General features: G+C 40.4%; 1 protein-coding gene and 1 long non-coding RNA gene across 5 annotated transcripts in view; one reads left to right on the top strand and one right to left on the bottom strand.

The window, feature by feature from the left end:
- Positions 1–19,357, top strand: part of pde1ca (phosphodiesterase 1C, calmodulin-dependent a) — a 78,870-nt gene that overhangs the window by 12,407 nt on the left and 47,106 nt on the right. For 3 of the 4 annotated variants that reach the window (XM_035530872.1, XM_035530873.1, XM_035530871.1), the window contains exon 1: positions 15,140–15,486. The exons of the other annotated variant lie outside the window; for it this stretch is intronic. In XM_035530872.1, coding sequence (XP_035386765.1) covers positions 15,356–15,486 — 131 coding nt within the window. In that variant the 5' untranslated portion in view covers positions 15,140–15,355. Of the gene's footprint in view, positions 1–15,139; positions 15,487–19,357 lie in introns of those variants that run through there. 4 annotated transcript variants of the gene reach the window in all.
- The window catches only part of LOC113580940, a 40,015-nt gene that overhangs the window by 2,821 nt on the left and 17,837 nt on the right, over positions 1–19,357 (bottom strand). The gene's annotated exons all lie outside the window — the stretch shown is intronic.

The raw sequence follows: 19,357 nt of genomic DNA on the forward strand, positions 1-19,357 counted from the left end.
TGTGTTGTCTTCACTAAATGGATTAATTAAACACACACACACACACACACACACACACACACACACACATATTTATTGCCTCCAGTTCTCTCGTTTGAGTAATTCTCTACACTGCACAATTCTAGCTAATTTTACTTGTTCCAATTAAGCAAATAAATATTCAAATTAACTGGTCGATTTAACATTTAATGATCCCTTTTTAAGACCATATTTGTTGTGCTGTTTTGTCCAAGGCCCTTTGTCTGGTACTGTAGGGCCATTTAACTTTCATAGTACGAGACTCAGTCGTTTGGTCTGACAACTGACACTAAGTTCTGAAAATGTGCTTACACTTTATGCATTCTCAATTATTTTAGTTCCTCATTTAGTATACAAAAAATCTAATTTTCATAACTCCCCTCGATGTATTTCATCAATTTTTAGTTTGGTATGTTCTCTTAGCACATAAGACATTTCAGACCTAAAGCTTGTATGAGACCTCCATTTCCCTCAACTGGCAAGATATTAAGATTGACAGGCACCCCCCTACTCTATTCACATTTGATAATTCCATGACTAAAGGGTAGGAACGAACCAGCATCACCTTCACAGATTGGATGGCCAGTCACATTTAATATATTAATTTAGTCAAAGGTTACACTGTGGTGCCCACACTGACCTTTTTTTCAAAGTGTTATTCAAAGTTTTGCAAAGGGACTTTAGTTGCTTAGTGCCAATGTAGAATTTTCAGAGTTTGAATAGATAACATGTTAAATATCTTGTAAAAAATACAAATTCATTATCGACTTAGAGGTTTAGACACACCTGACATAAAATGTTTTTAACAATTTAAAATACGTATTGTTAAATATGTATAGTTAAGACAAATATAAATAGTTAAAATTCAGATGGTTTTGCAGAAATTCTTTCACCATAAAATACTGCTACTACTACTACTACTACTACTACTAGTACTACTACTAACAACAACAACGACAACAACAACAATAATATATTTCAATGATATTATTATTTTAATAATAATAATATTTTAATAATATTATTATAAATAATTTTTTTTCTTCACTTGACATGTACTTTACCATGAACTCCATGACTGGAAAAAGCATTCCAAACTATCTTATGAAGCTGTATGAAAGAATGCCAAGGACATGCAAAGCTTGGCTGCTTTGAAAACTAGAAAATATGACATAGCTCAATCTAAGGCAATCTTTTGTTATTGCATAATTGTATATGTTATTGTATACTATCTTTACTACTATTTTAAAATTTGGATAATAGTCAAAATAAGGAAATTAGGTGTGTTTTTTGCCCACAACACTTCACATGGGGCATTTCACATTGCGCAACACCCAATGGGCAATACCCCCCCCCCCCCCCCAAGCCTTATTACATTTTACCTCACAGACACAGACACAGATTTTCTAAAAAACAAACAAACATGCATTTCCATACCATTTCATAATGCAATGAGAAGATATTCTTGAGCACCTGAATACACATGATCAACACAGTTCAGTTTAGACCCCAAGGTCCTAACCACATTCTAAAGATGTGTTGCAATGGTACTGCAATTTCAGTCTGTGACATAAATTCAAATGTGATGCATTAGGCAGAATAGATGGATCTCCATGAAACAGCACCATCTGAGTTCTCTGCTATTTCTGTGTTGTCTAAAGATTTTTAAGGCATATTCCATTCTGCAAGGATGTGCCAGTCATTTGTATTTTAACATGGCATACAACAGTTTGTTATTGTGACTTTTTTCAACAGCTATCTACATTATTTTTATGTTTAGTATTATAATGGAAGTGACTCTAGGTTCATTTAACAAAAATCATTTATACACTTTTATGCTGCAGTCTAAATCTTTGAAACCGCATTGTCGGTGGGAGGGAAGAAAAGCAAGAATACTCTCCAAGAAGCTCTAAAAACATTTTCCAGTTGTTCCATGGATGTTGAAAGCTGCATATAAGCTCTCACAGCTAGCTTTCTCCTCAGCTCTTTTAGGCAGCTCAGTGATGCAGCATTGCTAGTACTTTGAAAAGAAACTGGCAAGCATTATATGTATTGTAAGGGTTGGTTACAAACCTTTGCCCCTGCAGATTGATGGTTCTGGCATGAGATAGGAAAAAGCTACTGCTTAGAGAATTGGCTGGAACTGGGAGAAAACAAAACAAAAATAAATAAATGTACTAAAAAACAGAAATCCATCTCCTCTGTATATGGAGATACTCACAACTAGATGGTGTTAGAATGGAGTCAGAATATCTTTTAATACATTATATCTGCCATTACTTGCCAGCTATAGCTCCTTGTGGTGGCTCTGCTAACTTATGGATGAGTTGACCTTTGTGTTTTTTATCTGGTAGCAGCGTAAATCTTCAAAAAGAGTGCATGCAAGTGCACACAGGTGGGCGTAGCATTTTTATCTCACCCAAATGGTCTGGTGTTAATGTGCCAGTACTCCATGGATTTTCTCTTGATTATCGTCTCTCTCTTACTGGAACCTTCCACCAGCACCCTGATAGGACTGTGGCAGGCCAAGCTTATTTTAGTAGAGAAACCTAATTTTCCAGTTGACTGCCACAACTCTGGGGAAAATTAGCAGAGGGAAACAGAAGTTTGGATTGAGTGAGCACATAAAGGCCAGTGTTACACACCAGACTGAGTCATTGTTTTGCTCAACCAATACGCAGGACCATCTGGGCTTTAGGTTTGGATTTAAACCTAGTCAAGCACACACCAGACAGATTAAGTTTGATTTACACCAATGAACTTCTAACAGTTGAGAGTGTTAGAATTACACAATAAAATCGCATGAATCAATGATGCAATAATTCTGTAGCAGTCTGTTTTGTGTGTAATCAACTATCAAGCCATATACATTGCCTGGCCAAAAAAAGGTCACCACCTGGATTTAACTAAGCAAATAGGTAAGAGCCTCCCATTGGATAATTACTGCATGGGTGATTGTTTCAGCTGGCAACAAGTTATTTAACCCTAACTAATGCAGTGAGTAGCTTCTTATTTGTTAAACAACCATGTTGAAAGACACATCCTCTGGTCGTGGAAAAGATGTTAATCTGTTTCAGAAGGGTCAAATTATTGGCATGCATCAAGCAGAGAAAACATCTAAGGATGTTGCTGAAACTATTAAAATTGGGTTAAGAACTGTCCAACACATTATTAAAAAGTGGAAGGACAGTGGGGAAACATTATCTTCGAGGAAGGAATGTGGTTGGAAAAAAATCTTGAATGATTATGATCGGCGATCACTTAAACGTGTGGTGAAATCAAATCATAGAAAAACCACAGTAGAACTCAGGGATATATTTAATAGTGAAAGTAAGAGCATTTCCACATGCACAATGCAAAGGGAACTCAAGGGATTGGGACTAAACAGCTGTGCAGCCTTAAGAAAACTACTTGTCAGTGAGGCTAACCGACAAAAATGGCTTCAATTTGCTAGGGAGCATAAAGATTAGACTCTGGAGCAATGGAAGAAGGTCATGTGGTCTGATGAGTCCAGATTTACCATGTTCTAGAGTGATGGGCGCATCAGGGTAAGAAGAGAGGTGGCTGAAGTGTTGCACTCATCATGCCTAGTGCCTACCGTACAAGCCTGTGGGGGCAGTGCCATGATCTGGGGTTGCTGCAGTTGGTCAGATCTAGGTTCAGCAACATTATGTGCCCAAAGAATGGGGTCAGATGACTACCTGAATATACTGAATGACCAGGTTATTCCATCAGTGGATTTTTTTCTTCCCTGATGGCACGGGCATATTCCAAGATGACAATGCCAGGATTCATTAGGCTCAAATTGCGAAAGAGTGGTTCAGGGACCATGAGACATCATTTTCACACATGGATTGGCCACCACAGAGTCCAGACCAGAACCCCATTGAGAATCTTTGGGATGTACTGGAGAAGACTTTGCACAATGGTCCAAATCTCCCATCATCAATGCAAGATCTTGGGGAAAAATTAATGCAACTCTGGACAGAAATAATGTTGTGACATTGCAGAAACTTGTGGAAATGATGCCACAGCAAATGCGTGCCGTAATCAAAGCTAAAGGAGGCCCAATGAAATATTAGAGTGTGTGACCTTTTTTTGGCCAGGCAGTGTATGATAATTAGACCAGTCAAGGTCTAGTTAGACACCCACAGTCATTTTTTATGCAGTTATTTTATTATCGGGAGTTAAGAAGTGTTCACTGCCTGTGTAATTGAAAGGGGTGAGATGAGTATGAACTGTTGGAATTAATTCAGATTCTAATAATGCTGAAAATGTTTGTTATGTAGAAATGAGGACTGAACCTCTCCAGTGCCTTATATACTTTCTCTCTTTCTGTGTGTGTGTGTGTGTGTGTGTGTGTGTGTGTGTGTTGATACATATATGTGTGATGATGTGAAACAGAGGAGATTTCAGGTTGTATATGTTATTCATCAGAAATGCAGTAAACTGCAAAAAGCAAATGAATAGAAAGACTGTGATTGTTCTTATCCTTAGCATAACGATATCTTAGTTCATAGCACAGTGGTATATTAGTTCATAGTATAAAAGTCTGCCTAATCTTCCTTAAGCCTGCAAGCTCAATGCTTGTTAACATTTGAAACCTTGTATAAGTAGGCAATACAAGCCTACATTAGACAAGTGTTGTACTGCTATCCTTAGGTGCCATGTTATCTTTAGCCTCCTATTAGTCTGTGATGATTTGTAGCAGTTTTCTCAATGAAACAAAGCCTGCGTAATTCACATCTTGTGAAATCTCAACAATAATGGACACTGTGTGACCTCTAGCCTCTCATTTGACCTCAATCAAAGATCAATCTAATACCCCTTTCATCTCTCACAGGTAAAGATAGAACAGCTGGTCTAGACCAAGAGTCTTAAATCCACTGTGTGTCTGTGTGTGTTTGTGTGTGTGAGTGTGTTTAAATATTCTTTGTTGAAGCTTTGGAAAAAGAAACTTTCAAATCTACTCTTCCACAAAGTTAATTTTAGCTCTGTACCTTTCACATAACAGATTGTCTCTCATCAGAGCAAAATTACAAATCTGCAAAAAATGCATTCAGCAATGGCAATATCTCCATAGTAAGCCTCTCTCTCTCTCTCACACACACACACACACACACACACACACACACACACACACACACACACACACACACACACACACACACACACACAAAGGGAACTCTCTCTAATTATAGCCATGTCCTCTGTCTTGGCACTCAATTATGCTGTTGATACGATGAATTCCTCATGAAAACACCAACACATTAGCATGCCTATGGAGTGTTCTCAAAGGTGGGGAGGGTAATGCATAGACCAAATGAGCAAAGAGAAGGTGTCCTCATCAACAGCCATTCATTGGACAAACATGTGGTAGAAGGGGTTATCACCAGCCACATCTTCCACTGACACCTAGATCACAGACAAGGGAATTTATAGAACATCATCCTGACAGAAACAACATGGGTCTCACATTCCCTATTATAGCACCTTTAGATTGTTTGGAATGTAAATCCAGTATGTTCTCTGAAGCTAAATAGACAGAGGTGGATGTCAGGCTGGTGCCTCATGCAGTTCTGAAACAGCAGTCAGCCACTGAGGTGATCATGCAGCCTGCAAGGCAAAGGGTAGTTCCATCACCTAGTTCTGACATTGTAATACATGCCTTCACTTTTAACTACCTATGTGGTGACACTGTTGTTGTCCCATGGTATATTGTTGGTATTGCATATTGGCAAATTACCATATGTTCAGCCTTTTTTGTGACATAATCTGAGCTCATATGTAGAGATCGCTTAGTCATTTTATGCAGAGATACTAAGAATACTTAGTACTACTTTCAGTGGAAAATGAAAATTTGGACTGTAGTACAAAAATCAATATATATATAATCACAACCTCCCAAGAGAAAAACATGAGTTTTGAGATTCCTCTACACACAGTGCAGCACATGATGCGGTCATTAAAACAGGAGAGACTGATGTACCAAACAGCTGCTTGGTTCGGTCAGAGCCTGTTGGAATACCCTTTGCTATTCCCAACCATCTGTGCAACACATGGTGTTATGATGAATATTGCTCTAACACCCATATTCGCTGTTTTGGGTATTTTTATATGCTGTTTGTAAGTGCCAGTTAAGGTTTTGCCATCAGGAAATTTAGTCATATTGATGGCTGGGTTTTGCGTTCAAGTGTGCATGTGTGTGTCTGGGTGCACTGTGTTAGAGCTCTGTTTCAGTTGCTCTAGAGGGTTTCACTTGGCTTGGATGAGTGTAATGTTTAGCCTCAAGGCTGTAGTTAGTGAGCTACAAACTGGCACTGAATGAGCGAGTCCCAGTTTACAGCTACAGGGAGAACCTTGGCACACACACCATAAGATGACTGTGTTATCACATAGACTGCCAGGACAAACATGATGTCAAAACATAATGTTTCTTCTATGTCCTTTGAGTGGCAATAGGTGATGTGCAGGAGACAGAGCTTAATCATGCCAAGGCCAAATACTTGTTTTAATAAGATCATTTTTTCCCTCAAAAGCTTTTGAAATCATGTGATGTAGCATTGCTTACTTAAAGTCAACCTAAATGACTTTGGTCATGCTCTGGTGAAACTAGAAAAATGCTCATCCATTAAAATATAAACTCCTGAAAGACACTGAAGTCAAGTGAGGGAAGTTAATCACTTGTAAAAGATATCATCCTTTCTTTTCCATGTATTGTTCATCTCCCCTTTGTTTCTAAATGGGACCCCGAGAGTATTGGTTTCACCTGACCCACAATTGGAAAAGGCCGGAGGTTGTGAGGTTTTTGAATAAGGGGTGGGTTTCGTCACTCTGCACAACGATGTCCCTTTTAGACATCTGAACTATCCATTTCCGAGCTGACTGCAGGAATTAAGGAGGGATTAAAAATTCATTAATGCATGAGCCTGCTGGACACTAAATGGCTTGTCCAGTCTAGGTTTTTACTCTTACCTTCAGGATCTGTCCTAGCCTATAGGGTTCTACTTCATAGCATTGGGAGGAGGAAGAAGTGTACAAGTCTGATCAGTATTCAGCAATCAGGAATGCATATATAATGGCTTACATTCAGCTCTATATTGATTTAAGTCTGCTGCAGAGTTTAAGCTTGCTGTTTGCTCAGTTTCTTTTTGTTGGTGGAGGTCTTACTTTCTCTCATTGGGTATAAACACATGAAGGTTTCTGTACTTCATTATGCACATACTTTCTTGTGGTCTGTGTTCCTTCTTTTCTTTTTGAAAGAATGGTCTTTGTTACATGAATGATCTACCTTTGTTGTGATGTTTCATGGGTTTAAATAGTAGTTTATGGATGCTTGTGTTATTCTTCTCGATACATTATAATCGCATGTTAGGCTATGATGCTGCTCTTCACTATGCATCAGCTGATGATGTTTTTGAATCCACCTTGATAATTTAGATTTTGTTTCAATCAGTAAGACTGTATTTCTTTTACACTATATCTCTCTTGCTCTCTATTGCTTTCTATCATTTTGTTTGTGGGCATCGGTTTTTTTCAAAGAGAACAGGATCATAAATATAGATTTCACAGCCGTTTTGGCTGAAAATGCCATGCTGTAGATTGGTAAGACTGATAAGAAGGCTGAACAGATCAATTTCACTTGTTCAGCATGGATATGCTCTGCATCTCTCTATTTCTCTCTCTTTGTGTGTGTGACCATTTGTAATCTGTTTGTGACCGCAGTGAGGTATGTAAACAGTGTGGCTGTGTGTGTCCCTAGTGTGCTTTTCTCTACTCCATCTGACTAACGCACACTTACTATGACTGGAGTTGAAGGCTGTGCCAGCCTTTACTGTTTGTTTATCTGTTTTTTAAAGGTTTAAACACATTCATTACACATTCCCTGGGTTTTATACATTCGTTCTACATTTTCTAAGTTCTGCTTAAAATATTTGTGCCCAGAGTTGTTGCTATTTGTTTGCTACATCTTTGTTTGATTTAGGAAAATATGAAAACATCGCATTTATACAAATAAAAGCTTGGATACACTAAATGCAGTAGGCTGTGTGGCATATGGAAGGTCAACCACAATCTACTGCTATAAGCTTGTTCATGTTAACTCCTGCATGTTTTGACTAGGTGAGATGGTGACCACTGAAGAACTGCTGCCTCTGTACCAGATGATCTAATTTTTATGCAGTAAATTTAAAAATACTGTAAATATATAAGCTTAGCACATATTTGGTGAATGGCATTCTTTGGTAGAATGTAGATGCAAATAAATCCAATAAATGTTGATTTATTTACTCTGTCACTTGTTGATTCATGATTGTTGAGAACTGAACATGTAGGATGAGGCAAAAGCTGTGCTTTGATCCTCTGATGAAGATGAATAGTCCTAGAGCAGAGAACAGCAGACTGATTTGCTTGAAGATGGGTGGGGGGCGGCTGGGAGTGTCATGCAGCTAGCACAGCATTCTGGGATCCAGGCCTGCCTCTGTCAGGATCTATTTAAGAAGCAAGCACTGGAAATGTGGCTCACGTCTCTTGCCGTTAATTGATTTGTTCACAGCTCAGCCCTCGATCCGAATCTCATTTCAAATGATTTTCCTCCATCACCTCCTTACCCCTCAGATAAGCCCCAAGGACTGCACAGACCTGAGCGTGCACTTACATGCATGCATGCACGCACACACACACACTCACACACTCACACACACACACACACACACACACACACACACACACTCACACACACACACACACTCACACACACACACACACACACACACACACACACACACACACACACTCACTCACACACACACACACACACACACACACTCACTCACACACACACACACACACACACACACACACACACACACACACACACACACACACACACACACACAATCTCTAGATTGTGTGCAAGAAAGTGTGCATGAAAATCCCATGAATGGTGTATAGAACAGCATTGAAGCAGACAAACAAGCTGACTGTAACAGTCAGACGGATGTTAAAATCATAGTGATGCCCACATCGCCGCCTGTAGCACACAAGATGAACCCAGCTTCACCACCACGAGCCATATTCTCCTCTCTGAAGTGGTAGAGAGAATGACCTGAAAAGACGGGGGAGCGGGATGGAGGAAATAATGATGAGGGAATTAGAAAGTGTGTGTGTATGTGTGTATGTGTGGAGGGGCTATATGTGTTTCTAGGTTACATGTGACCTAAGCATTTAGTTTTTATACAGATTATTTTTTATTCCCTTAAACTGAGGGTTAGGTTATCTTGAGGTGGGACAGGTGGGTAACACAGCCATGCTGAAAAAAACACTAAAAATCTTTAAAACTACAAAAATGACCATAAACCTTTAGGTAACCATACCCCAAAAAAAGATTTAGTTGTTTTGGTTTTTTTTTTACCTTCCATGATATATATTTAGGCTTATATACACCACATGGTAATCAAATTAACTCAGACCCCTTGTTATTTGCTAAAATTCCATAATTCTGGGGGTTCTAGTGCTCAGAGCTCCACCTTTGTTGGTGTAGCATAACGGTTCATGAGGCATTGCTGCAACCTCCAGACAAACCTGCACCACCATGGTAACACCCAGCTGGTGGATGAGTGAGTAATTATAAAATTGGACAAAAATGTGTGTATTGTTAAACACATTCCACATGAGGACTAAATAAGTATTTGTTGGCGATAACCAGTAAAAGATACTTTTATCTTTTTCAGAGGTAAAAAAAACCATCACAGCGCCATCCTTACTAATAATTATCTAATCTTGTCTAACTAAATTTGCAGGATAGTGCAACAAAGTTGGTGTGGTTAATCTAGTCTGGAGAAGCAGCAGCAGTTACACTCTAGGCTGCATACAGCATCCCTGAGTCAGTATTCATGGATGGGCAATTATTAAAAAATGGCAACAGACCAAAGGCAATTCAACATAGAAATCCAGCAAGAAAAGCTTAGGGCTGTGATATCAGTGCAATTCACCATGGCCTGCCCCCGGTTCCTTGGAGGCAGTCAGTCAGACCGGTTGCTGTGAGGAGCAAGGTCATGATAAACTCTCCCCATAGCCTGAGGGCTCTGTGGACTAAAGTATAGCCTTCTTCCTCACGCTCCTCATCCTCACTTCTTCCATAAGAAAAGCCCTCTGAGTTCTCAGGATCAGCCAGAATTAACATATCATGTTTTGATTTCTGCCATTACTGATAAGACCATCAATTTTCCTAACAGAGGTGAAGCGTAACACAGTGCTGCTACATACACAGGAAAGAGGGTGAGTGTGTGATGCTAATGGAAACTTACTGGTTCCTTTAATCCCTTTCGAGTCATCACACTGCCATATTGTTGCCCCTCTCTGATGCAATTATGGAGCTATTCGGGATGTCACTTCTCCCCTCAGCCCATTTTTTTATACAAGGGCCATGTTATTGATAGCTTATTGCTTCCTTTACTTCATGTTTTCCGAAAGAAGGACTGTTTGAGTATGCTATACAGTGTGTGCACAATTATTAGGCAATTTGTATTATTGAGGATTAATTTTATCATTGAACAACTACAGTGCTCTCAGTCGGTCCAAAATGTTAATAAACCTCATACCTGAATATTTAAGAAAGTAAAAATGAGGTTTTGGCTTTCTTGGGAAAATATCTGTGTGCATAATTATTGGGCAACTCCGCCATTGCCGGTTCCCAAGCGCCGGATGTGAAAGGAGGAGGGTTAGGCGCCGGGCCAGCAACCCGGCCCTGTAAAAACTTTTACCGCTACGGAAACAACAAACGAATATTCTAAACGATCCCATCAGCAAAGATGACCTGGCTCTAACTTGATGACGGTGCTGGAGCAAACCCACGAGGGTGTCCAACGCCCGATGCAGACCGGAACCTTCGATGCAAAAATGATTTCCAAATTAGGCACCTGGAATGTTAGAACTCTCTGCGAAGGTGGGAAGCTCGCCCAGCTTCTACACGAATTTGACAACTACAATCTTGACATATTGGGCATCTCTGAAATGCGTTGGACTGGATCGGGAAAGATTGTAAGTGATGGCAAGTCAGTCCTGTATTCAGGACGTGAGGAGCACCATATTCATGGTGTCGGATTGATGCTTAGTAAAAAGGCATCATGTGAACTGCTTTGATGGAAACCTGTCAACGATCGCATCATCACGGCGCAATTTCAATCAAGACATGCTAAAACTTCCATCATCCAAGTATATGCTCCAACTGAAGACTCCGATGATGATCAGAAGGATACATTCTACGGACTGCTACAAGACACCATTGATGAAATCCCGACCCATGACGTTAAACTTCTCATCAGTTATTTCAATGCGCAAATTACCGACGACCGTCGTGGCTTAGAAAACGTCATTGGTCCACACAGTTCGGGGCGACAGACCAACGATAATGGTGAACGACTTCTATCCTTTAGCAATATGAACAATTTCTGCATTGGTAACACATACTTCCGACACAAAAACATCCATAAGAAAACCTGGCGATTGCCGGATGGAGCCACATACAATGAAATTGACTTTATCTGTATCTCTCGGCGATGGCGTTCAACACTGTTGGACGTCAGAGCCTATCGCGGAGTGGACGTTGGATCAGACCTTTATCTCGTACGATCCTCAATTCGGTTATGGCTCAAACGGAGAGAACAAAAGCAACGACAACGTCCTTACACTGTGGAGAAGCTGAAAGAACCTGCCGCGGTCCAACAATTCCAACTGGAGTTGAGAAATCGGTTCGAGCTACTCCAAGATGCGGGCAACATCGATGAACACTGGATCGCATTCAAACAAGCAGTCATAGAAATGGTAAAGGAAACCGTGGGTCGCCGACACAGGACACAGAAAGAACGTTGGATACGGGACCCAACTTGGAGCCTGATTGACAAAAGGAAAATCGCAAAATGCCGACGCGAACAGGCAAAAGCTGACCCTGACAAGGAAACCACAGCAGAGTGATATCGGCAACTGGATAGGGCAGTCAAACAAAGCTGCAAATCTGACAAGAAGACATGGTTGGAATGCAAAGGAGCCGAAGCACATGAGGCGGCTAGCAAGAATGACAATAAGACGCTGTACCGCATTGTACGAGAGTTGACTGGGGCATGGAGCAACTCAAGTGCACCCATCAAAAACAAGGACGGGGTGTTTCTGCTCACCAGAGAAGAACAAGATGCGCGCTGGGTAGAGCACTTCAAGGAAACCTTAAACCAGCCCACTCCTGCCAACACCTATGACTTTGGTGCCACACCGCCACCTCCAGACCTGGTAGTTAATCTTGATCTAATCACTATCGAGGAAACTAAGGTGGCTATTCGAACACTCAAAGCCAACAAAGCACCCAGCCTAGACGAGATAGCACCGGAAATGTTAAAGCATGGTGGAGATGCAATTGCAAACACCCTCACAGTGCTGTTCAACAAGTGCTGGCAAGATCAGAGCGTCCCAAGTGACTGGAGGAAAGGAGTAATCGTTAAACTCCCCAAGAAAGGCAATACCGCCGACTGCAACAATTGGTGGCGCATTACACTCCTCTCGGTTCCTGGGAAAGTCTTCTGCAGCGTTCTATTACGGCACCTACAACAAGCAGTGGACGAAATTCTCCAGGAAGAGCAAGCCGGATTCAGAGCGGGCCGCTCGTGCAGTGAGCAGATTTACACGCTTCGTAATATCATCGAACAGTGCATCGAATTCCAGCGCCCCCTGCTCATCAACTGGAAAATTTTACGAGCCTACGGCATTCCACAACGGTTTGTCAACGTCTTCCAGAACCTATATATCAGCTCTAGCTGCTGCGTCAGGACAGACGATGGCTACACAGATTTCTTCAACATCGAAACCGGAGTCAAGCAAGGATGTATCCTGTCGCCAATTCTCTTTTTCCTCACAGTCGACTATGTCATGAAAAAGGCGATGATGAGTCCAGTGACTGGAATCCCTTGGACAAATGGATCTCATCTCACTGATCTCAATTTCGCAGGCGACATTGCCTTGCTAGTGAATACAAAACCAGCTCTACAATCTATGACAACATGCCTTGAGGACGAAGCGGAAAAGGTTGGCTTGCGCATTAACACAGACAAAACCAAGGTCATGCGGGTGAATCGTCAAATCAAGGTGCAGATAACTATTGGGCAGCAAACAGTGGAGGACATCGACGAGGTCACATATCTCGGCAGCATAGTATCCAATAATGACGGTGGCTCCGAAGCGGACGTTCGATGTAGGATCAGAAAGGCGGCGGGTGTGTTCCAGTGTCTACGCCGCATCTGGTCCTCAACAACAATCAATACAGGAATCAAATTTCACGATCGTCATCCCAACCGCCATTTACACCAGTGAAACCTGGAGGAACACAAAGAGGATCGCCCAGAAACTCCGACAAATATTGGGTATCTCGTATAAGGACAGAATTATCAAAGAGGAAGTTCTTCAATAGAGTAGATTGCGGAAGCTGGAAGAAATCGTCACCGAACGCAGAATGCGCCTCACTGGTCATCTCCTACGTCTTCCAGACAAACGCATCTCAAAGGCAGCTGTACACTGGACACCGACAGGAGGAAAGCGAAAGCAAGGCCGACCCAAAACCACCTGGAGATCAACCTTCATCGCCGACCTAAAAACTATTGACATACGCTCGTTGGACGAAGCCAGAGACGCTGCAGCCAATAGGACCCGTTGGAGAGCGCTTGTTGCCCAATGCACCAAGGAGTGTGGGAGGAACTAAAGTAAAAAAAACTAAAAAATTAGTTTGCAGAATTATTATGCAATTAATTGAAAAATGGAAACTTTCTCTGCAGCAGCAACCACAGCCTCCCAAACACTGTTCAGAGAGCTGTACTGTTTTCCTACACCATAAATCTCCCACTGAAGAAGGTCCCAGAAGTACTCAATAGGGTTTAGGTCAGGTGATGAAGGGGGCCATGTCATTATTCTTTCATCTTTAAGGCCTTAACTGGTTAGCCATGCACTGGAGTACTTTGATGCATGTGACGAAGCATTGTCTTGCATAAAAATCATGGTTTTCTTGAAAGACTTTTTCCGTATCACAGCTTGAAGAAAGTGTCTTCTAAAAACTGGCAGTATGAAACTGGGAGTTGATGGTTCTGTGATCATGCCCCAATATCATAAGAATTTTACGAGTGCTGCATCCCTCTGAAAGAACTTTTACAATTTTAGACTTTTTAGAGTCAGTTAAATCTCTTTTTGGCTGCCTAATAATTATGCACACCTTGATATAGGGTGTTGATGTCCTTAGGCCACAACCTCCCTCATTACACAAATACACATCACCTGACATGCTTAAATCCAATAAGCGTTCAAGTTTATACAGCTTGGAGTTGGGAAATATGCATAAAAATGATGACATGGTCAAAATACTCTATATTGCCTAATAATTGTGCACACAGTGTAATTTGACCAATCATTCAGGTTGATATTGTTTGGATACTGTATGCAAGTTGTATGAGCTAATGTATTGTTTCTTAACTTAACTTTTGATAGTACCCCTTTGTTGGTAATTTCTCTCTAAATTAGTCTTGGTTGGTCACTCAATTCTTTTTTAATGAATTATTTTCACTTATGCTTTATGTTTCCCACTCACAGTCTTATCTTATGATGTCTATTTATTATACAGCAATAAAATAGTAGAGTAGATATTACCATCTTCATAAAAGCGAGATTCATGTTCTATCAAATACACACACACCCATCCAGACACTCCTCCTATTCACACACCACAACAGAGCATCAGAGAGCCGCAGTGCATCTCTCTTCCTCGTTCCAACACTCTCACGCATTCTCACTCACTGCTCTCACACTCTCACGCTCTCAGATATGGTTATTCACATAGAGGAGTTTGCCTCTCTCTCTCTCTCTCAACCCAAACAATAACACAGCTGCAGGTCATCTGTGGGCTTAGTGCATATCGATCGTGTCCTTCCTGTAGGCGTGCGGCAGCAGGCTTGCTGTGGCAGACAGGAGCAGTGGAGGGTGTTTGATGTGTGGAACGGCAGCCCTCCGTCCCCTCCCCCTCTCACTGCCTCGTGTTTGTGAGAGCGAGTGTGGTCACCCTGCAGCCCTTCCCCTCTCGCACTGTGCACCTGACCACAGAGCTGGTGACACAGGCACTCTCACAGTGTAAGCTCAGAGAGAGAGAGAGAAAGAGGGGGAGAGAGAGAGAGGGAGACAGAGGGGGATGAGGGACAGGCTCCAGCTGTCACACTGACAGACTCCGGGCTCACTCGGGGGCTGTAGCCCACGCACACTCCAACTTCAGAACACCACTTCTGCTGCAGCTCCGGCCACAGGATAATCCACGTTCATGTCGCTTTGCTTGGTTGACATTTTTGATATGGAATCACCCACCAAGGAGATCGAGGATTTTGAAAATAACTCTCTGAAGTATCTGCAGCCGGAGCAGATTGAGAAGATCTGGTTGAGACTGCGAGGACTGTGAGTAGAGTTTATGCACTTTTTCCCTCTGCATGAGTGTGTGTGTGTGTGTGTGTGGTCATGCATGTCCAGACTGTGTGCTGTGCATATTATTATTTCCCCACAGTTACAGTTTGTCATAAAGGTAAATATAAGCCTTCTTAACTGAAGACATTTTAACTTAAGGTACCATTGCACCAAGCTAATTTTTCTAGTTCATGTGTTTGATTAACTTTTGTTTAACAGATGTTTTTTTTTCAGAGCAGCCTCATTTTCAAGGGTATATTGGGAGGTCACCTTTAGGGCAAACATCCTCTTTAAAAAAAAATAACACACAATGAACTTGTGTAGTAATGTTCCTAAGAAAACAGCACCAGACGTGTAAAGAGTACAAAGTACACTTTTAGAGACATATTTTTAAGAATTTTTATAATAATTAGAATAGAGATCATTTTTAGAATTACAAATGTGGATATATGAGCTCATAAACCTAAAAGATATCTTACATATATACAATATAGATTAGTATATTGTGCCTGAGCTGAACAAAGTTAATTTAGATTCAAGGTTACCTTAAATTAAATAAACTGACCAATGAATCCAGATTAAACGCATACTCCAGGAAAAATTCTTGAATTGCTGCAGAAGTCTACAAGAATTGTGTGATTACCAGAGGATTATTACTAAGAACAGAAATTCTGGAACATCTTATCATATGATCAGGAGGTAAAGTTCAGACTCCTATCAGAGTAATGGAGTGGAAGCGAGCAAACAGCACAGAGAGTGAGAGAAGCAGAGAGAGAGAGAGAGAGAGAGAGAGAGAATGACATTGTGCACATTGGGTACATAGACAGGAGGCTCACGTAAAGCCTGCAATCTGTCACTTTCTGAACTGAAAGGGTGAAAAAGGATGTGATAGATGTTCACATTACAACTGCTCCCTTTCTAGAATGACAAGAACAAACATGACAAGAATCATTTAGTATCTATTTATTATCTACTGAAAAATCACAGTCAGAAGATAATAATAAATGTTGGTAATGCCTTATTTAATATTTTATGAGTACTAGCTATTTACACAAATAATTGTGTAATTCTAAGTTTTTGCAGTATAGAGCTGACTCCAGCTGTTGCATGTTTATCTATATTTCTGCCTATATATGTGTATGTGCTTATGTGTTGTTGTAGAGGAGGGGAGAAGGTCGCAATGTGTGCATGCATGTGCACTTGTGAGTCGTGACACATTTGAAACTGGCCCCAGTGGGATCCTCCTGTTCAGTATGGTGTTCAGTATGGCTGTAAACACTAATCCTCAGTTATGGCTAGAGAGATCCTCCCGCCTTTAAAACACAGTAACTACATTTGCCCTGACAATTAACTAACTCCAGGACCCACGATCCGGGTGCAGAGGTGCCCCAGGCAGCTACCGTTTGCGTTGAACACAATCTGGAAATCCATCAGCACTGTTGTAAAGCCAGACTGACATTGATGGAGCGGCAAAATGTAGCCCATCATCCATGCCTTGCCAAATTGCTTTCCTGTCCTTGCATTCATTGAGGCCAGCCACAGGGCAACAGAGAGTAGTGCATAAGGAAGGCAAAGTCATACGCTGGCTGGGGTTATTTCCCTTCTGAAATGCTTTTATTAGGCTCATTGGGATTTTATGGTGCCCCGAGTACTGCTGGGGGAATGGGTGAGCCGTTGACACCCGTGATCATAGGGAAAGATGTAAGGCTGTAAAAGTTTAATGTGTTATGAAGGCTGTAATAAGAGGGAATAGCAGGGATTTACATTAAAATTAGTTTAGAGTCTGAGGGGTGTGTGTGTGTGCAAGCACGCATGCACATGTAAGTGTGTAAAAGTGTTTAAATATTCTTTTTTCAGGCTTTGGAAAATGAAGCTTTCAAATCTGCTCTTCCACAAAATTCATTTCAGCTCTGCACCTTTCACATAACAGATTATCTGTGGTCAGAGCAAAATTACAAATCTACATAAGATGCAGTGAGGAATGGTAATATCTCCATAGCATGCCTCTCTTACACACACACACACACACACACACACCACACACACAGAGAGAACTCTCTAAATATAGCCATGTCTTCTGGCCTGGCGCTCAATTATGCTGGCAATATGGTGAATTCCTTGTGAAAACACATTAGTTTTGGCATGTGCATAGTAGAGATGAAAAAAAGAGCTCTAGTGGTGAAGTCTGAAAAACCTAGAAACATCATTGCTATATTGATGTTGTTGATGACAATTATGATATTATTTTAAATGAATATTCTGTGCTAATTATAATTTACTTTATATGTACCTCAACTTTAACAAACTCCACAGACAAAAATTCTGCTGAAAATTAGCTTGTAGGTGTTTTTGAAACACAATAACAATGGCACCAAAGTAGTCAGTATCCCTAAAAATTCTCCAAATCTATCCATCCAACTTTGTTCCAAATGTAAAACTTCTGGCTATTCTCATAGTAGTTCTTACAAAATAACCACATATTTTTTGAAAAAACAAATTATGCTGTTTTACAGCTCAAATTGCAAATACATTTGACAAAAAAAGAAAAAAAAAGTGATAACTGCTTGACGGAAGTTTTTTTTCTTTCTCCGTTTTAAATACACAGAGACATATCCATATTTTGGCTGTTTTTAATAGGCAGGTTGCTACAACTGCATCAAAAAGATATTTTGTAGAATATATTTTCATGCAATAAAATATCACAAGATGTGTAATATCTGAAGAACTGCTGAAGAAGATAGAACTTGGCTAGCTAGAAAATCTCAAACACCAAGAGGTCAGCTCTTAGGGGTGGTTCCACCATCACACATCCATGTTTTGATATGTAGACCAGTGTAGGTGTGAGACCGAAGCTATGTCTTTAACTCCTTGGCAATGCTGTCTTACTTATGGGTTAAACTGATCAGTCACCTTAGCTGGTCCATTACATCTTAGTCACATCTCTGCCTATTCTTCTGAACCAAAGGCTCTAATAAAACTGTCCTAATTAAGAAAATAGAATATGAATTACAAGTCCTCTATATCGGAACCATTACATTACTGACACAGGAAAATGATGTCACAACTGAGAGGGAAAAAAGCACTGCAAGCAGTGCAAATAAAATTGTACTGGGAAATAGGATTTCTGTTGTCTCTCATCCCTTTGAATTTTCTCTGCTACATCAGTGTCCAGTTGCATCCTTTGAACAATTTCAAGACAGAAACTTTGTCAGAGTCTGAAATGTAAAATCTAAAATTACTCCATGTAATTCAGTGTAATATCAGTGACAGGGCCCATCATTCAATTAGGCAAAGAGAAAACACTGAAAAGAACACTCAAAGTTGTGACCCTATCACTTAACCTTTGACAGGAACCTAAAACACACAGTCCTTTTTATTTGTTCTGTCCAATTCTTTAGTAAAATATTGTAACCATAGAAAATGTCATAATGTAAAGCTCATAAATCCTCATGATGACTTAAAAGTTTTAAAAGGCATATAAGATTGGTCTACAATATAAAGAGTTGTGTTCAGTAACAAATGTGTATACAAAATGCAAATGGAAGCAAATAAGAAAAATAAGTGTCAGGCTTTAAAAATGTATTTTAATTTATCCACTAATTACATTGCATTACATTATAATAAGTAACTGCATATCACTTAACCAAGCCAAGGCATCAAAAGCTATTAATTTGTATACAAATCAAACATAACTATAAATGGTCATTTATATCTCAAACATGCTGTTGGTTTGGTCCCATTTGTTTGTGTTGCCATTCACCATTTGATCTAGTGAATATCAGTGCTGCATTCAGGGTCAAAAGCAAGTATATATAATGCTATGAACAGTCCAGTTTTATGTTTGCAGTCTGGCTACTAGGTTCTT

Source organism: Electrophorus electricus, chromosome 10 (assembly GCF_013358815.1).
Source record: "Electrophorus electricus isolate fEleEle1 chromosome 10, fEleEle1.pri, whole genome shotgun sequence".
Classification (NCBI taxonomy): domain Eukaryota; kingdom Metazoa; phylum Chordata; class Actinopteri; order Gymnotiformes; family Gymnotidae; genus Electrophorus; species Electrophorus electricus.